Source organism: Neoarius graeffei, chromosome 15 (genome assembly GCF_027579695.1).
Source record: "Neoarius graeffei isolate fNeoGra1 chromosome 15, fNeoGra1.pri, whole genome shotgun sequence".
NCBI lineage: Eukaryota > Metazoa > Chordata > Actinopteri > Siluriformes > Ariidae > Neoarius > Neoarius graeffei.
In genome coordinates this window covers 56,477,313-56,497,670 of record NC_083583.1, presented here as the reverse complement: position 1 = coordinate 56,497,670, position 20,358 = coordinate 56,477,313, and the positions used below count along the sequence as shown (strand labels likewise).

At 43.2% G+C, this 20,358-nt stretch overlaps 1 protein-coding gene across 1 annotated transcript; it reads left to right on the top strand.

Annotated features, from left to right (window-relative positions):
* The first annotated feature begins 2,390 nt into the window (after positions 1-2,390).
* On the top strand, positions 2,391-9,250 carry si:ch211-1a19.3 (uncharacterized). Its single transcript, XM_060941677.1, has 5 exons — positions 2,391-2,938; positions 3,922-4,018; positions 5,467-5,620; positions 5,778-5,890; positions 6,619-9,250. Coding segments are annotated over exons 1-5 (693 nt in total). The 5' UTR covers positions 2,391-2,611; the 3' UTR covers positions 6,621-9,250.
* Positions 9,251-20,358: the final 11,108 nt, after the last annotated feature.

Below are 20,358 nucleotides of genomic sequence, written 5' to 3'. Positions count from 1 at the left end.
CAGTTTCCCTTAGTTTGGTAGGTGCCATGTGATAGGGGAGAGTTAGCTAGTGGGCAGGAAATTTCAGGATTGGAAACATGAAAATGTTGGTGATAAAAGCAGTGCATTTATCAGCTCGATGCATTGCTTCATTTACTGTGTTACAAATAAATATAATGTATATTTATAGTTCTTATATTCTTAACTAGCAGGTTACCCAGCGTTGCCCGGGTTTTGCAAAATTCTGGGATTCCCCCAGACTTCCATGTCAAATTTAAAATTCGCAGTGCTAGGACAACGTTAAAAATGTTCAGTATCTCTATTAGTGGAGTAAAGCTATGGAACAGGGCGGCATGGTGGTGTAGTGGTTAGCGCTGTCGCCTCACAGCAAGAAGGTCCGGGTTCGAGCCCCATGGCCAGCGAGGGCCTTTCTGTGCGGAGTTTGCATGTTCTCCCCGTGTCCGCGTGGGTTTCCTCCGGGTGCTCCGGTTTCCCCCACAGTCCAAAGACATGCAGGTTAGGTTAACTGGTGACTCTAAATTGACTGTAGGTGTGAATGTGAGTGTGAATGGTTGTCTGTGTCTATGTGTCAGCCCTGTGATGACCTGGCGACTTGTCCAGGGTGTACCCCGTCTTTCGCCCGTAGTCAGCTGGGATAGGCTCCAGCTTGCCTGCGACCCTGTAGAACAGGATAAGCGGCTAGAGATAATGAGATGAAATGAGATATCTCAAAAAAAAAAACAGGCCATTCTGTGGCTGGGAAGTTATTTAATTTGAGGGGATCCCAGAGCAAATAATGTGCATGAAATCACTCGCTTCGCACAGTCAAGCAGACAGAGGAAGTCTGGTGTGCACATGTGCAGGTTTACTTGTTTCTTCTTCTTTTGGGTTTTACAGCAGCTGGCATCCACAGTGTTGCATTACCGCCATCTACAGGTTTACCTTTGACGGTGCACTGACAATTCAATCATTTTGTCGCTAAACGAACAGCTGATCACACCGAGGTGCTCGCTGACCGCCGATATTTAGTAGTTTGGTCCTGCGTTTCCTTTCCTTCATATATAACATAACGTCTTTTCTTCTCGCTTTCCGTTACTGTAGTCGGTCTTTCACGTTTCATTCACATCCTCCATTTTTCTCTCCTGTTTCAAATTTTGTATCCCACAATGCCTTGCGCGAACGGGGAAAGCCCACCACGTCATGCATGACGTAGTATCTTGAATTGAGTCACGGTGAAGCAGGTAAAAATAGTGGAGAATTTAAGGCCATGTGGCTTTAAATTCTTTAATTGTTCTATTGGAAGTCTGTGGTTCGAATTCAGTAGCTTTCGATCTACTAAACAAAAATAATTGGGTGTCAGGGAAAACTTTTTTTATGACCTACACTTGAAAAATCTGAAAGGCAGTCTAGCTTTAATGTGTGAACCAGAAGAGGGTGCTCTTGTTATTTGGTGTAGACTGTGTACAAACTTGAGGTTGAGCTTACACAAAGCAAGACTGTCCTCAGCGCAAGACTGACGGACCAAATAAGAAACCGAAAATCTTTTCTGTGAGAGAGTGTAAAGTGTAAATGATCATTTTCGAATCGTAATGTCATCTCTATCCAGGATGTATTCCTGCCTCATTAGCAGTGTTCCTGTCTTCGGCTTTGGAGCAACGACGACACTGATCAGGATAAAACAGTTATTAAGGATGACTAAGCTAGGCTTACTTGTTGCATGGAAAGATTACATTCACTTTTAACACGTCATAGTCATGGCATTTGTATTTTTTAACTCCTTTTCAACTTGCATTCCTCATACTGAATTCATAGTTATGTTTTAAGATGCATAACTGAACAATAAGATGAGAGTTTATGGTGTTACTTTGATCATTACCTTTTAACAGTGGATTTATATTAAGTCAGTATGTGGGGGAACCCAAAATTCCATCTTTAATCAGGAAAGGATGCAGGGGAGGAAGCCAGACCAACCCTTTTTAGCGTGGCAGTTAACACGGAATGGCTGTACAGGGTGGGGACCCTGTGTGTGTGTGTGTGTGTGTGTGTGTGTCCTCTGAAAACCTGGCATGGTGTCTGGAAACACTGAGTGGCTCCTGCTCTAGTGGTCTTATGAAAGTGCGCTAAACAAGACATAGCTAACTGAGCAAACAAGCTGTTCTACTTTCCCCTCTCCAGCAGGCTTCTTGTCTGTACACTGGAACTGGGAATCCTGCCAGGGCATTCCCTGAGACTGAGAAATGGAATCCGAAACACACACACACACACTTGAACCCTTTCTGTGGAAACCGAGAGTGTCGTTAACTTTCACTTTCTGATTAAATGTGATAAAATCCTCATCGCGCTTCCTTTCCTTTCAACTGAGCTGAACATCTTGCCTCACATAAGAATAAGAAGGAATGGTATGAGCAGGTTTTCCCGGGCACGCATCCCACCACCACCAGGAGCATAGCCACACCTCTTTTCCTGCCCAGCAGTAGACAGAGGTTTAACGGGGAAGTCCAGCCCTTAAAAGCCTCCTTCCACAGCAGCCAGCCTCTGCCTCAAACCCTCACACACACCCTCTTTGAGACTTTCAGTCCTGACTGGACTTTTTTCATCATTGGTATTTTATCCCACCAGCTTGTCTATCAGAATGGCTGCCTCTTCCAAATCGTCACACAAGTTTCTCAACTTTGTCATCGTTTTGCTGACACTTTGGTCGATCGTTTCACTTATCATCATAGTGGTATGGGCCACCTCGCCTGACTTGAAAGGGGCCAGCGAGTGCAATGCCAACCTGAAGAAACTCAAGGAGAAGTTCACCGAGGAAACAAACACATGGAACAAGGACCGGCTTGCGTTGGAAGAACTGGTGAGGCAGGGCCGCAACAACCAGAGCCTGTTGCTGACTCACATCGACCAGCTGAAAGACCAACTGCAATTCCTCAATCAGTCCCTGGACTCTTGTCTGCAGCAAAATGTAAGTGTTTCTGGTTGCTGGTTTCTGGCTTGAACAAACGTTCAAGTGGATATCTTGTCCTTGGGGTGATGTTATGTTAAGTGCTTTCTGTAATCTATGCAATTGAAATGATTTCGATGGTTTAAAAAGGACACAGTAGGTGAGTGCGCCCTTTCTGAAAAAGCGACATGTGATAAGAGTGTGTTTGCGTTGTGAAATCTTTGTCCCAGATGGTGTAAGAAAAGGCAAAAGTAGATTTTAACACTTAGTGGACACTGTAAAACATTTCAAATTGGTTTAACTCGGAAATGCAAGTTCACCTGCTGCCTTGAGCGAACTCAATGTGACGATTATCTTTGTTCCAACTCAGAAAAAGTCTCAGTTAGTCAAGACAAGTCTAACCTTTGAAAACTTGCCCAGATGAGTTCAAATTAAAACACTTTTCAGAGCTCGTTGAGTTACAGTAAAGACAAAAAGTAAGTGAGAGGCTGAAATGTTTTACAGTGTACTTAAAAATACGAAATTTAAAAAAGGGAGGAACCCCCCCCAACTGGATTTAAAAGTAAATAAATGAACAGAACATCTTGAACTTGTTCTCAGAAAAACTGAGCACTAAACTCAAACAATATTAGAGTAGAATTAAATTGTACAGTGGTACAAACGTACTGTAACCTCAGGAACGCGTCGTCAGATTCAGACAGGCCTATACCGTACGTTTCATCGTAGGTTCTAGATTTGTAGTTGTTACTATAAATAATAAGATGCTCTGGCGTGTATGACTGAATAATTCGCTGTGACTTGAAGGGGTTCAAAGGACTGCAGTTACATATCAGAGCTCCCAGGTTCTTCTAATACTCAGAGATCCCACACGTTCACACCCTCTTGTGATGTGAAACACTCCTTAGCACGGCAACGCTACTATCCACAGCCAAAGCCGCTGACTCACCCTTAACCCATGGACCTGTGAACGCAGTTAATTAACTTCCATCTCATGTGTGTTTCAGGAAAGGCTGAACGAAAACATCACCGTGCTAAAGGATGAGATTGATCTGCACATAGCCATCGAGGCCAACCTAACTGCGAATCTCACACAGAAGCAAGGTAGGAAAATTCAAGTCAGTTTTTCCCCCCCTTCCCGTTCCAGGCTGCAGTGAAAGGAACGCTCTCTTACTGACGATATCCTCAGAGGCTTTTCTCCCATGTCGCCATAGAAACCGAGCAAAGAAAACAAACAGGCCCGACTTGTCGGTAATGCAGTTTAACATGAAAACGTCGGACTGCAATAATTAAAATGTGCTGCTTGCTCTGATTTAGGTTTCAACAAAAAGCTTTTTTTAGTAATAGGTCAAATTGTTCATACTTTGCCCAGATAAGGCCAACACTGCCTGTCTGCGCTCTGGGACGCAGAGTAATAAGACTACACGAGGAATGCGGTTTGGGAAAATTCTCATCTCATCTCATTATCTCTAGCCGCTTTATCCTTCTACAGGGTCGCAGGCAAGCTGGAGCCTATCCCAGCTGACTACGGGCGAAAGGCGGGGTACACCCTGGACAAGTCGCCAGGTCATCACAGGGCCGACACATAGACACAGACAACCATTCACACTCACATTCACACCTACGGTCAATTTAGAGTCACCAGTTAACCTAACCTGCATGTCTTTGGACTGTGGGGGAAACCGGAGCACCCGGAGGAAACCCACGCGGACACGGGGAGAACATGCAAACTCCACACAGAAAGGCCCTCGCCGGCCCCGGGGCTCGAACCCAGGACCTTCTTGCTGTGAGGCGACAGCGCTAACCACCACACCACCGTGCCGCCTGTTTGGGAAAATTGTTTAGCAATTTTCAATTGTTTAGCAATGTTCCTAGTTCCACTTCATCCTTTAAAATCTTTAAACTTCAGAATAAACAAAGTCAAATTACAATCTGCACCACCATATCTGGTCCTCTTAAAAAATAAAAAACACACACACACACACACAGAGACAAAAAAAACCAAAACATATTTCCTGTGTAACTAAACCACAGGAAATGAATCGCTGCTAAAAGCAAGAGATAGGTACACGATAAGGGAACAGCAGAAAGAGCTGCAGGTGGCGAATGAACTCAGCCATACACTCGCTATCGCTGTTAAAAATAAAAAAACATGAAATAGCTGGGAAAATCTGATCCAAAACAGGATGCAGTTTCCTGCATTACTTAATCATTAGAGCTGTGCCAAACATAAAGCGTTGCCGATATGAACAGGATTGGTATTCCACTTCTGATTGGTGTTACCCAAAATAGCCAAATGACATCATGGGGGCCTGAAACACGCCAATACGTTGTCCTCTGGCCAAAAAAAAATAGCCTTATAAGACAATGGAATTATATTTTAGCTCCTCTCAAAAGAATGTTTGGCTTCAGCTGCTGTTGGTGCACAAAGGTCGTGAACATTTTTCCTGCTTTAGTGCTGTGTGCTCATTTATCGAATCAAGAAATCCATCCCAACCTTAATGAGTCATATTTATGTGATTTGCATGTTTTGCTCTCTGGTGTCGTTTTAGAACTGATTGAACTCCTGCAGCATAATCTGACCCAGACGATCAGCGAGTTGGAGTCGTGCATAAGTTTGAAGCAAGCTGCTCAGAGTCTTCAGGATGCAGCTGAGAGGCAAACGCAGGGCTGCCAGTCCGGGAAACAGTTCTTACAGAAGCAACTGTGAGTCAGATTTCATATTTTATATGCTTCGTCGTAATTCAGGTCAACTTTCTTTACTGGAATGGGAAGAATTTTGGCTGAAACGTTTGACAGACCAAAAAAAAAAACAAAACTGCTGGATGAGGATGAGAAATTCATGTTTTATGTTTGATTGTAGAGAAAAATGCAAAAGCGTGCCCGAAGCCAGGTCTCCAAATGATGGACCCCCTGGGCCACGAAGTGGTGTTTTCCTGGTCGGGCTTTTGATCATCAGCTTTCTTTTAATACCATGTAAGTACTCAGAAGAAGGCTACAGAAAATGATTATGCATTTTATACCCTGTCCACACTAGGGATTTTGTACCGATACGATACTACTTTCGTACCGCAACACCTGTCCACACTAGCAACTATACCGGTACTGTATCGGTACGAAACCCACAAATGTATGGGTTTCGTACCGGTACAGTATCGGTACTGTAGCGCTTCGCTGTAGTGTGGACAGATGGAGCGGCTCTGTATCGATACAAATATAATGCGCAAGCACAATGAACCATTCCTACTTCTTCCGGGTTATTCATACAATACAATACGCACGTGCTTTCCAGCTGTAAATAAAACGTCAAAATGGTTCAAAACGACCGTGGAGCTACAGTACATGGAGCAAAGACGAAGTTACAGTATGTGTTTGTTGGAGCTTTGGGGAGACGAGCAATGCCAGGAACAGTTGAGGGGTGCACGTCGAAATATCTCGGAAGGAAGTTACCCGGTAACCACGGAAACATTTCGCGCACACGCATTTCAACTACCGTGAAAGAAAACCGCAAACATTTCTTGCTAGTGTGGACAGATGCACTAAACTGTACCGGTGTACTTTGTATCGATACAGTTATATCACTTTCGTACCAGTATATATGTGAACACAGCTTTATTTCGTCCTTGTTTATATAACATGACTGATAAGGCTAAATGTTACATGGCCTCTTTCCTAAAGTGATTTCTTTTTTTCTTTCATTTCAGAGCGGAGCTGAAAAGAGTTCGAAGAAGATACAGTAATTGGATGCATGTTTCAGTACAACACTGTTTCAAGACACCTGTATGACATGTGCTGATAACCTGGACTTGAAGCACATGTTACTTTTGTATGGAAAAGCACTGCTGTAAAACAAACAGGAACGTTCAGCTCACTAAATAAGGATATTCCTGCAAGTTATTTACCTTTGAGGGGAATATAAAAAGATGTGGGCTTTTTTGTTGTTCCTTTTATACAAAACAAAAAGGTTTTGTTTCGGTATTGAATTCGAATAAGCCATTCATCATGAATCTTTTTTTTTTTTCCTTTTTAAAGTTTAAAATTAAATATAGGTTGATTATTAATTTATGATAAGCATTATCAGAAAAGTGTCTCTCCCAGTACGAAATAGATTTCGATGCGCACTTCTCTGCTGAGAAGTTAAGACCTGCTAAGATATTTAGTCATATAAAATATTTCTTATTGTTCTATCCACATTCACTGGATATGAGCAATCCTGCGCTCTGACTGGCTACTCTACTACTAGGATATCATCTCATATACCATGAGTAGAGAAAAACGAAATGGTGGAGTGTTTTGCTGAACTAATCGAGGATGAAATAAAAACTCTACTAGAAAACAATCCCCCCCCCAAAAAAAAGCAATAAAATATGGAATAAAAATATTTGATGGGAGCATTTTTCACAAATTGCTACTGTTGTTTTGCCGGCTTGTTTACATTCTAAGCGGAAATTATTTTGTCGGACGTTTTGTATAAAGTTTTTATTTATCGAATTTGCAAAAAATAAAAACAAAAAATGCTCCGTTTCTCAAAATCCAGTGAATGTGGCTATAATAAAACAGTTATTCCACTCAATCTCGTCATCCACGGCTTATAGCCAAGTCGGTGCTACGCGCCTCATCGGCTATCAGCTCATGTACGACTCGATTTTGTGGAATAACTTAAATATTTCCGTCTCTCAGCTACTACTGTTTGTTTGAACTTCATTAGAATGATGCGTTTATGCTTATCTCCTATTGATTACTGGATTATCATCTTAAACTGCATTATCTGTTATTTTGACTTACGTAAACAAAATCCTGCATTATTATTATATTTTACAAAAAAAAAACGGGCTGGGCACATTTTGATCATTTTTACAACTCAAACACTTGACTGTCTGTTAATTGCTGGGATCTGATCTCGACATAAGGCCTGTTGTGTTTGCGCTGTCGAGAAAAGAAAACTAATCAAAGTTTTTCACGTATATCTCAGTGCAGCCTGCGGGATCGGATTGGATGTGGGCGGAGAGAGATGTTGCGCACTTACCATATATGGAGGCTATGACGTACAATGGTTATGGTTTGGAGTAGGGTGGAGTGGAGCGGAGTAGGGCGTCTTCTTACATGGTTCAATGTAGGCCAGGTTGGACATCTAACCCAGCCTACATTCAATCTAGCAGGCTGCAGCGAGAGGCGTCGCAATTTTTTTTGCCTGTTATATATCTCACACCGCTTGTTGTCTCACTCTGATCTTTGTTTGCTTCTTTACTTTGGAAAACCGTTGCAATAAGAATTTCTCCAGGCTCCAAGGATTACCCCATCTGCCATGACTGTTCTCCAAATTCACTGCCCAATCTGTGAGCCTTATCTGATTGGCCTTTCAAACACATTTGCTCAACTGGTACCACCTAACAAAAAAATGCAACTAAACTTAAGCACATTTCTGAAATTGGTCTTCTCACAGAGCAGCCTGCAGCAGAAAGCACTAAACCTCACTATTCATGTAATGCTGCTCTTTAAAGCGAATATCACCCCAGGATTTCTTATGTAAATTCAAAAATAAGTGGCTTCACCCATTTGCTTTAAACAGTCACGTAACTTGATTAACGCTAGCATTATTTAATATGAAGAGCTGGGACGTGAGCACTATGAAACCACCTTAAGCGAACTCATAAACACTTCACTTAGGAAAAAAAGAAAGATAACAATTAGACTGACTGTGCATAATGCCCAGGCCCAAGACAGAAACGTTTTTAACCAATACATTTTTGATTAAATTGATCTACTTATCACGTCATGAGCTCCCAGATATAGTGCAAGTGCTGAATTTGTGAGGCTGCATACTGAATATCTCAGACTATTTTTGGCCTGGCTTACATTCGGCCGCCAACTGCAACAGATTTATTCTAACAACACTGTCACTATGAAGTGTGTAGCTTGGTGATCTACAGGCTTAATTCGCATTTGTAATTGCATTAATGTATACTGATTGATTGACTGATTGACTGATTGATTGATTGATTGATTTGTCTTTATATAGTATTTTTCCTTAAAATGTTGCTAGGCCACTCTCATTCCACCTGAAGAAAAAAAAAAGGCCAAAACTATTCTGAAGATTGGAACCTCCTTTTAAATTATTCCTGGAACAAAACGAACAAAGTACTGTCAAAATCAGACACTTCCCAGAAGTGAGTTGGGCTCGAACCCAAATTAGCCCACACGTGATAAGGCTTAGTAACTGTTGTTTGGCTTGGGAGTCAGGAGAAGGAAAAATATGGGAGTGATCAGAGAAAATGAGAGTGTTGGCAGGTATGAGTGCATTGGAAATATTGTTGAAATAAACTTTTAAAAACTAAACTATTTGAAGTATTTGAGTTTGTCCTTCCTTGCAACCACTTGAATATGCAGTCATATCCTACTGAAATGAGCATGATTAAGAGAATTGATGAGATTCAAGTGAAGTAATAAATATCATTTTTAACCTTTACATGTACAACCCCGATTCCAAAAAAGTTGGGACAAAGTATAAATTGTAAATAAAAATGGAATGCAATAATTTACAAATCTCAAAAACTGATATTGTATTCACAATAGAACATAGACAACATATCAAATGTCGAAAGTGAGACATTTTGAAATTTCATGCCAAATATTGGCTCATTTGAAATTTCATGACAGCAACACATCTCAAAAAAATTGGGACAGGGGCAATAAGAGGCTGGAAAAGTTAAAGGTACAAAGAAGGAACAGCTGGAGGACCAAATTGCAACTCATTAGGTCAATTGGCAATAGGTCATTAACATGACTGGGTATAAAAAGAGCATCTTGGAGTGGCAGTGGCTCTCAGAAGTAAAGCTGGGAAGAGGATCACCAATCCCCCTAATTCTGCGCCGACAAATAGTGGAGCAAAATCAGAAAGGAGTTCGACAGTGTAAAATTGCAAAGAGTTTGAACATATCATCATCTACAGTGCATAATATCATCAAAAGATTCAGAGAATCTGGAAGAATCTCTGTGCGTAAGGGTCAAGGCCGGAAAACCATACTGGGTGCCCATGATCTTCGGGCCCTTAGACGGCACTGAATCACATACAGGTATGCTTCTGTATTGGAAATCACAAAATGGGTTCAGGAATATTTCCAGAGAACATTATCTGTGAACACAATTCACCGTGCCATCCGCCGTTGCCAGCTAAGACTCTATAGTTCAAAGAAGAAGCCGTATCTAAACATGCTCCAGAAGCGCAGACATCTTCTCTGGGCCAAGGCTCATTTAAAATGGACTGTGGCAAAGTGGAAAACTGTTCTGTGGTCAGACGAATCAAAATTTGAAGTTCTTTATGGAAATCAGGGACGCCGTGTCATTCGGATTAAAGAGGAGAAGGATGACCCGAGTTGTTATCAGTGCTCAGTTCAGAAGCCTGCATCTCTGATGGTATGGGGTTGCATTAGTGCGTGTGGCATGGGCAGCTTACACATCTGGAAAGACACCATCAATGCTGAAAGGTATATCCAGGTTCTAGAGCAACATATGCTCCCATCCAGACGACGTCTCTTTCAGGGAAGACCTTGCATTTTCCAACATGACAATGCCAAACCACAGACTGCATCAATTACAGCATCATGGCTGCGTAGAAGAAGGGTCCGGGTACTGAACTGGCCAGCCTGCAGTCCAGATCTTTCACCCATAGAAAACATTTGGCGCATCATAAAACGGAAGATACGACAAAAAAGACCTAAGACAGTTGAGCAACTAGAATCCTACATTAGACAAGAATGGGTTAACATTCCTATCCCTAAACTTGAGCAACTTGTCTCCTCAGTCCCCAGACGTTTACAGACTGTTGTAAAGAGAAAAGGGGATGTCTCACAGTGGGAAACATGGCCTTGTCCCAACTTTTTTGAGATGTGTTGTTGTCATGAAATTTAAAATCACCTAATTTTTCTCTTTAAATGATACATTTTCTCAGTTTAAACATTTGATATGCCATCTATGTTCTATTCTGAATAAAATATGGAATTTTGAAACTTCCACATCATTGCATTCCGTTTTTATTTACAATTTGTACTTTGTCCCAACTTTTTTGGAAGCGGGGTTGTACCTTTACACTGGTTTTCTGCTTGAAAATGATTACAGATACAATATTCACCAGTCACCTTAATAGGAACACCTGTATACCTCGACATTCAGGCCAAGAGCTTCAGTTAATGTTCACATCAAACATCAGGATGGGAAAAGTGTGATCTCTGTAGAGTGTGGCATGGTTGTTGGTGCCAGATGAGCTGATTTGTGTATTTCAGAAACTGCTTCTACACACTCACTGAAATTACACAGCTGAAGTCTTAAAAAAGACCAAGTGATTTTTTTCCCCTGCTAATCTTCAAATACCCAGCTTCGGTGAGTATTTGCCCATGATAGCATTGGATTCTTGTTCTTGGCTGACAGGAATGGAACCCAATGTGGACTTTGGCTGCTGTAGCCCATCCACCACATGATTCAAAATTTTGGGCATGCTGAAATGCTTTATTGCTCACCACAGATGTAAAGAGTGATTACAGTGTCCTGCAAAAGTATTCATCCCCCTTGGTGTTTGTCCTGTTTTGTTGCATTACAAGCGGGAATTAAAATGGATTTTTGGAGGGTTAGCACTATTTGATTTACACACCATGCCTACCACTTTAAAGGTGCACATTGTTGTTTTATTGTGACACGAACAATAATTAAGATGAAAAAAACAGAAATCTGGAGTGTGCATAGGTATTCACCCCCTTTCGTGTGAAACCCATAAGAGCTGGTCCAACCAATTCATTTCATAAGTCACATAATTAGTTGATTAAGATCCACTTGGGCGGCACGGTGGTGTAGTGGTTAGCGCTGTCGCCTCACAGCAAGAAAGTCCTGGGTTCGAGCCCCAGGGCCGGCGAGGGCCTTTCTGTGTGGAGTTTGCATGTTCTCCCCGTGTCCGCGTGGGTTTCCTCCGGGTGCTCCGGTTTCCCCCACAGTCCAAAGACATGCAGGTTAGGTTAACTGGTGACTCTAAATTGACCGTAGGTGTGAATGGTTGTCTGTGTCTATGTGTCAGCCCTGTGATGACCTGGCGACTTGTCCAGGGTGTACCCCGCCTTTCGCCCGTAGTCAGCTGGGATAGGCTCCAGCTTGCCTGTGACCCTGTAGAAGGATAAAGCGGCTAGAGATAATGAGATGAGATCCACTTGTGTGCAATCAAAATGTCATATGATCTGTCACATGATGTCTGTATAAATCAACCTGTTCTGGAAGGACCCTGACTCTGCAACACAAAAACCAAGGAGCACTCCAAACATGTCAGAGACAAAGTTATGGAGAAGTATAGATCAGGGTTGGGTTATAAAAAAAATAAATAAATCCCAAACTTTGAATATCCCACGGAGCACCATCAAATCCATTATAGCAAAATGGAAAGAATATGGCACCACGACAAACCTGACAAGAGAAGGCCACCCACCAAAACTCACAGACCAGGCAAGGAGGGCATTAATCGGAGATGCAACAAAAACACCAAAGAGAACACTGAAGGAGCTGCAAAGATCCACAGTGGAGATGGGAGTATCTGTCCATAGGACCACTTTAAGCCGTACACTCTACAGAGTGGGGCTTTATGGAAGAGTGGCCAGAAAAAAAGTAATTGCTTAAGAAAACACATTTGGAGTTTGCCCAACAGCCTGTGGCAGACTCCCCAAACACATGGAAGAAGATTCTCTGGTCAAATGAGACTAAAATTGAACTTTTTGGCCATCATGAGAAATGCCATGTGTGGCGCAAACCCAACACCCTGAGAACACCATCCCTATAGTGAAGCATGGTGGTGGCAGCATCATGCTGCAGGGATGTTTTTCATCTGCAGGGACAGGAAAGCTGGTCAGGACTGAAGGAAAGATGGATGGCACTAAATACAGGGCAATTCTGGAGGAAAACCTGTTTGAGTCAGCCAGAGGTTTGAGACTGGGACGAAGGTTCACATTCCAGTAGGACAATGACCCTAAACATACTGCTAAAGCTACACTGGAGGGTTTAAAGGGAAACATTTAAATGTCTTGGAATGGCCTAGTCAAAGCCCAGACCTCAATCCAATTGAGAATCTGTGGCATAACTTGAAGCTTGCTGTCCAGCATGACCCATCTAACTTGAAGGAGCTGCAGCAGTTTCTCCTTGAGGAATGGGCAAAAATCCCAGTGGCTAGATGTGCTAAGCTAATAGAGACATACCCCAAGAGACTTGCAGCTGGAATTGCAGCAAAAGATGGCTCTACAAAGTATTGACTTTGGGTGGTGAATACTTTTTATGTGCACTCCAGATTTCTGTTTTTTCATCTTAATTATTGTTTGTGTCACAATAAAACAATAGTTTTCACCTTTAAAGTGGTAGGCATGTTGTGTAAATCAAATGGCGCAACCCCCCCCCCCAATCTATTTTAATTCCAGCTTGTAATGAGACAAAACAGGACAAACACCAAGGGGGATGAATACTTTTGCAAGACACTGTATATGAGTTACTATGTCCTTCCTGACAGCTCAATCCAGTCTGTCCATTTTCCTCTGACCTTCCCACCCATAGAAAAATATGTTGCTCACTCAATGTTTTTGCACCATTCTGTACAAAGTTTACAGACTGTTGTGTGTGCAAATCCCAGATCAGCTTTATCTGTAATACTCACACCAGCTCATCTGATACCAACAACTATGCCATGATCAAAGTCACAGAGATTGCACATTTTTCTTCATCCTGATGCTTGATGTAAATATTACCTCAAACTCTTGACCGGGTCAGGACGGTGGTGTAGTGGTTAGCACTGTCGCCTCACAGCAAGAAGGTTCTGGGTTTGAGCCCAGCAGCCGATGAGGGCCTTTCTGTGTGGAGTTTGCATGTTGTCTGTGTGGGTTTCCTCCGGGTGCTCCGGTTTCCCCCCATAGTCCAAAGACATGCAGGTTAGGCTAATTGGTGGCTCTAAATTGACCATAGGTGTGAATGAGAGTGTGAATGGTTGTTTGTCTCTGTGTGTCAGCCCTGCGATGACCTGGTGACTTCTCCAGGATGCACCCCACCTCTTGCCCATAGTCAGCTGGGATAGGCTCCAACTTGCCTATGACCCTGCACAGGATAAGCGGTTACGGGTAATGGATGGATGGATGGAACTCTTGACCTGTATCCACATGTTTTTCTGCATTGCATTGCTGCCACATCATAGATACACATGATTAGATAGCGGCATGAATGTGTAGATGTACAGGTGATCCAATTAAACTGGATAATAAGGGTGAAAATAGTCAATTACAGCCCTGTTTGGACCAGATTAGTTTTAAATTTGAATATAAAGTAATTAGTACTGTTGTAGCCAATCTCTGTAATTTTAGTCCTGTCCAAATCTGTCATGTCATTACTGTCAGTACTATAAAATATGAGTAATATAAAGGGACAGATAATGTATATTCCATTCATATTGAGATGCTAATAAAGATTCTGCTAAACACTTTGACTTCAGTTCAGAGACAGTCCAGGAAGCATTCTTTTCTACTATCTCCTGCTAAAACCAAACTGAAACTAAGTTTAGTATTGGCTGACTTTTCAACACTGAACAATTAACAGTTATTCCATGAAATCAAGTTGTACATTAGCTGAGAGCCGACGAGGCGCGTAGCACAGAGTTGGCTATAAGCCATGTACGATGAGATTGAGTGGAATAACTGTTTTATTCTATCCACATTCACTTGATTTTGAGAAACAGAGCATTTTTTTTTGCAAATTCAATAAATAAAAACTTTATACAAAATGTCTGACAAAATCATTTCCGCTTAGAATGTAAACAAACTGGCGAAATGACAGGTTGCAATTTGTGAAAAATCTCATCTCATTATCTCTAGCCGCTTTATCCTTCTACAGGGTCGCAGGCAAGCTGGAGCCTATCCCAGCTGACTACGGGCGAAAGGCAGGGTACACCCTGGACAAGTCGCCAGGTCATCACAGGGCTGACACATAGACACAGACAACCATTCACACTCAATTTAGAGTCACCAGTTAACCTAACCTGCATGTCTTTGGACTGTGGGGGAAACCGGAGCACCCGGAGGAAACCCACGCGGACACGGGGAGAACATGCAAACTCCACACAGAAAGGCCCTCGCCGGCCCCAGGGCTCGAACCCAGGACCTTCTTGCCATGAGGCGACAGCGCTAACCACTACACCACCGTGCCGCCCTTTGTGAAAAATGCGATCATAATAATAATTCTTGAAAAATATTTTTAAAAAGACGTTCTCTCGTCTTCATCCGCTTATCCGGGGCCGGGTTGCGGAGGCAGCAGTCTGAGCATGGAAGCCCAAACTTCCCTTTCCCCAGACATCTTGGCCAGCTCCTCGGGAAGAACACCGAGGCGTTCCCAGGCCAGCCGAGAGACATAAAAAGACGTTCTTATCATCGAATACTTTTATTCCATATTTTGTTGCTTTTTTTGTATTTTTGGGCAGTTTTGTTTTCGAGTAGCATTTTTATTTCGTCCTCGGTTGGTTCAGCAACATGCTCCACCATTTTGTTTTTCTCTACTGACAGTATATGAGCTGATATCCTAGTAATAGAGTAGCCAATCAGAGCATGTGATTGCTCATATCCAGTGAATGTGGATAGAATAATAAAATATAGACAGTGTTTAAAAGGACTTGTCAGGGAAGTGACCCTTCTTGTGCTTTTAGAGGGAAGCCATGGCCTAATGGTTACAGAAGCAGCTTTGGGATCTAAAAGTAACTGGTTCAATTCCCTGGACCAGCAGGAATGGCTGAAGTGCCCTTAACCAAGGCACCTTACCCCCAACTGCTCCCTAGACTGCTCTGGGTACATTGCATGTTGCTCTGGATAAGAGCGTCCAATAAATGCCTGTAATGTAGATGTTCGCTTCCTAGCACAGGTAAAGCAAATACATATAATCGGAATGTTGTCTACTAATAATCAAGTGCAACTTACCGGTATCTCATTATCTGTAGCCACTTTATCCTGTTCTACAGGGTCGCAGGCAAGCTGGAGCCTGTCCCAGCTGACTACGGGCGAAAGGTGGGGTACACCCTGGACAAGTCGCCAGGTCATCACAGGGAGTGCAACTTATGCTTTTACTAAAAGTCAAAGCAATAGGTTTGCACCAATATGTGGTGTATGTAGTGTGCATGTCACATTTGGTGTGACAACCATGCGCACAATGTGAAAACACTCCAATCTCTGGGATTTATAGAGAGGCAACTGAGTTGTGTAAGTTGATCATAATTATTACAAACATCCGCCAGCAATATTACTTTACAGTAGGGAAGTAACCAAAAAAAACCCCCATCATTTGGAATAAAAAGATCATCATCCTTCCGCCTTGGTCGAGATGCTTCGAGAAACCCCTCGCCGCACCTCTCTGTCTGCCATTGCTATGCTGAGATCCTGCACATGAATCCCTGTGTCCTTTGACAGAATCACTGGGAAAGAGAGCTTCCTTGGCCTAACCAGGCAGTTGCACAGGCTCTACAGTAGTAGGTGTGATACTGCTTCCCCCTTAGCTCGAAAGCAGTGCCTGGCGAAGAGCACTCTTCTTTGGCTGTGTCTTAGGGAAACAGGCTGTAGATCCCAGTAGATCTTGTGAGGGAAATTTAGTGGATGAACATTCCTATTCTCTGTGTTTCTGTGTGTTGAACTCAAGGGGCGTAGTGTACTGAGAAAGTTGTCTTTCCCATGTTGTAATCGCCTTTCGGTGGCCTTGATGGTGATAAGCAGGGTGCCTGAGTTCTCCCTTACTACGCATCTGCCTGCACATATCAGAGCATTCCAGGTGCACGCATTAGCAAAGACTCATAGAAAATCTTGAGCCAATCACGTATGGATGCGAGCAGTAAGCAAATATCTTCAGAGTATAATAGAGAACATTCCTAAAGCCTAGGTCACAACCGGACGTACAATTTTTTGGCCGTGCGATTTTTGGCGTTTCCCAAATCGCTGCGTTTTTTTTGTTCGTGGAGAAAGACACACGTTGGCCGTAAGTTTGTCTTGCAACCTGAAAAAAACGTAAGCGCCCGTAGAGTTTGTTTGACATGACAAAGAACCTCTGCGGCCGGTCTGCGGCCAGTCTACGGCTCGAAAATCAGCACGTCACACGCACACCCTCCGTGCGTTTCTTGCGTTTTTTGCACGTAGACCGGCCATAGGAGCACGTACGGCCGGTTGTGACCGAGGCATAAGAAATAACTCAGAGTGCACTCTCAACATCATTAGAAGTGGTGTTTTGGTTTTTTTTCTTTCTTCTTTCCTATTTTATATATCTGTTTTATATGATCTATTATAATAAATAACTGAAAAGACAACTGTTAAGCGTTCTGAAGTGTTTATTAGAAGTTTCCATTACAATCTCACATATGGTACTAGGCCACAAGCCTAGGCACAAATACATCTGGTTGAGAGTATGTTGTGCGCATTTTGGCTGCTGCTTCTCACCGGAGCTTTTTATTTTTTTTCTTCCTTTTGTTTTTCTTTCTGTGTCTGTATAGTTTGATGTTTGTTCTTTGTTTGAGTGTTTTGTCCGCCAGTTGTGGCGTAGCTCCGGACCCAGTTTTGGGTGTTGGTTCCCTCCAGGCCTTGGTCTGCCATGGGTGATGCCTGTGCTCCTCGCTATGGACTGCACTGAGCTCGTTGCTCTTTTTAACATCGGTGTTGTCCAGTGCTCTGTGCGGCGGTGCTTCTGTACTTGGTGCGGTATTCTGAGCAATATTGCTCGGTGGCGTCGTGGTGGCTGTACAGGTGGTTTAGGACATACCACTGCTCTGTGTGGTGGTGTTTCTGTGCTTGCTTTGTGGATCCATGGCGCAGTCTTCTGAGCAATGTTGCTCGGCGGCATCACAGCGGCTGTGCAGGCGGTGCGGGGTTTATCTTTGTGCGCCTTTTGGTGGGACTGTGGTGGTTACGCCATTGGAATTATGAATGAATGAACCCTTTATTGTCACTGTTGCCAGTGAAATTGGCCATCAACCTGCCCTTACAGAGGGGGAACAGGACAGGAAGACAGGGCTAAAAGAAAAGAAACACAGTAGTAACATGAGGAAAGATGAGGAAAAAAGAACACCCCCACACTATGCTCCTGTCAGGAGTACAGTGTGGGAGCATTTAAAATCCTCCACACAAGCACACTATAACACAAACAACAACACAAGTACACTTTAAACACGGGACTTGAGGGGAGAATCAGGGGTAGGGGGTAAGGGGGGGAGGGGGAAGGGGAGGAGGTAATCCAGCGCAAGCAAGCAGCCGTCCGCTCCTGCAGCCATGAAGGCGCTGGTCGCGCACCTGCTTGTCACACTGGGGGTAAAAATGGCGACCGCGGAAAGTTAGAGAAGGAATGCGAGGAATGCGAGAGTGTCTCCCGGCAGTGACCTTCAGGGGGAAATGTTGTCTCAGCAACGGCCTGAACCAAGGCCGGTGCTGTCTCAGGGCGCCGAATGTCGATAAGATATGAATTGTTTGGTCTTTCCAGACGCAGTCTTTGCACGTCCATGCCGCTCATCCATATCTGTCCATTTCGTCCATTCTATTCAAATTGATCTCAGAAAAATGTATTCCTTGCAAAGCTGAAAGCTGCTCCGAGATAACAACCATTTTGTGGTTAAAGTTCTGAATGTCCACAGTCTGAGTGCCAACAGCTTTGCCCACCACTCCAATCATATCGGGCAGCTTTGTGGGGCTTTGAACAGCTGTCACCGTTGTCTGATTTCCTCGATATACCAGGGAAATGCCTAATCCAATCAGCAAAAGTCCTGTAATCATGGTTCCGAATAGGTAGATATCTTCAATGTCCTCCACAGAAAGAATCGCCAGGCACACGACCCGCCACCGCTCCCACGCGTCCATCGTGTAACCAGCCACAAACGTTCCGGCAGGACAGACGGGTTCCCCTGAACCCAAACTTCTCGTCGAGAAAACTGTGTCAATTTCATTAGGAGACCAGTTTATCAATTCCATGCTTTTTTTAGTTTAGAAAGTAATGCAGGGAGAGTCTCTTCAAAAAGTACAGCAGACGAGACAAGACACAGAAGCACAAGCAGGGAAAAAAGGAGAGAGAGGGAGAGCAGAAAAATGCGATCGCCTTCCGTGGAAGCACGGAGAGAAAAAAAAAATTACATTCTGACCCTCTTTTGGTGGACTTTTCTTTTTCCTTCTTTCCCTAATTGTAAAGCAACCTTGGGTGTGAGAAAGGCGCCATCCATCCATTATCTGTAGCCACTTATCTTGTTCTACAGGGTCGCAGGTAAGCTGGAGCCTATTCCAGCTGACTATAGGCGAGAAAGGCGCTATATAAATTTAAATTATTATTAGCTCTTCTTTTTAATAGATCTTTTTTTTAAAGATATTCTTTTGGGCTTTTTCCACCCCTATTATTGGACAGGACAGTGCAGCGACAGGAAACGAGTGGGAGAGAGAGACGGGGAGGGATCGGGAAATGACCTCGGGCCGGAACCGAACCCGGATCCATGGCACGGCGCCCCATCCACCTGAGCCACGACGCCCCCTTGATAGCTCTTTTTGACACTACCTAAGGTTGCAGGATGTCTGTTGGCTCTAGACAAGCTCATCTGCCCTTTGTCAGGTCTTGGTTTTTAATCCTGCTGGGTGTCATGACACCCTCTTCACCAGCAATACACCAGTGGGGGAGCTGATTTAGATGCCAACCACTTGTGCATGCAGCAGGTAGGACTGGGTTACAATGTGATCAGTAGCAGGCACCAACCAACCTGGCCTGACTTGATAATGATAAAAAGATAATGTGTTCAAGACCACCAAAACCAAGACACCAATAGGTGGTGCACTGTTCTTTTTTTGGGACTGGAATCCCACAGGGCCAATGTAAAAGTCCTGTGAGTGGGAATTTATTTATTTATTTAAATGCAGGTGAGCAGTCATATTAAAAAAAAACACCTCATAGCACAAAGAAAGACCACTTATGCATTCACAGTGTTCATTCATTTAACCTTTAGTAGCTGCCTGGTCAGGAACATGGGGCTAAATTAGGCTACTAGGTTGTTTATATGATGGGAAATGGAAGAAAAAAATGATTAGCAAATGTTCAGAGTAGAAAAAAATTAAGTAAGCAGGAAGAAAGAAACAAACTTGTGCACATCTTGAGTTGAGACCAGTTATGAACTCGAGTGATGTAGCTGAGGCTGAGGTACTGTCAGAGACAGAATTCTTTGTGTGCACATGACGTCACGCTTATTTTCCAAACTGGATGTTGGATGATAACAACAACCAAGATAGCGACGCTTCACGTGTGAGTTGCTGCAATGCTTCGTAATTTTCTTTTGATTTCTTTGCCTTTGAAGAAAGACAATGCCTCCTTTGCGTGTGGTATGTAACTGCGATAATAATGCTACTCATGACAAAGAGAAACGGTTCTTCAGAATTCCCAAAATAATTAAAAAT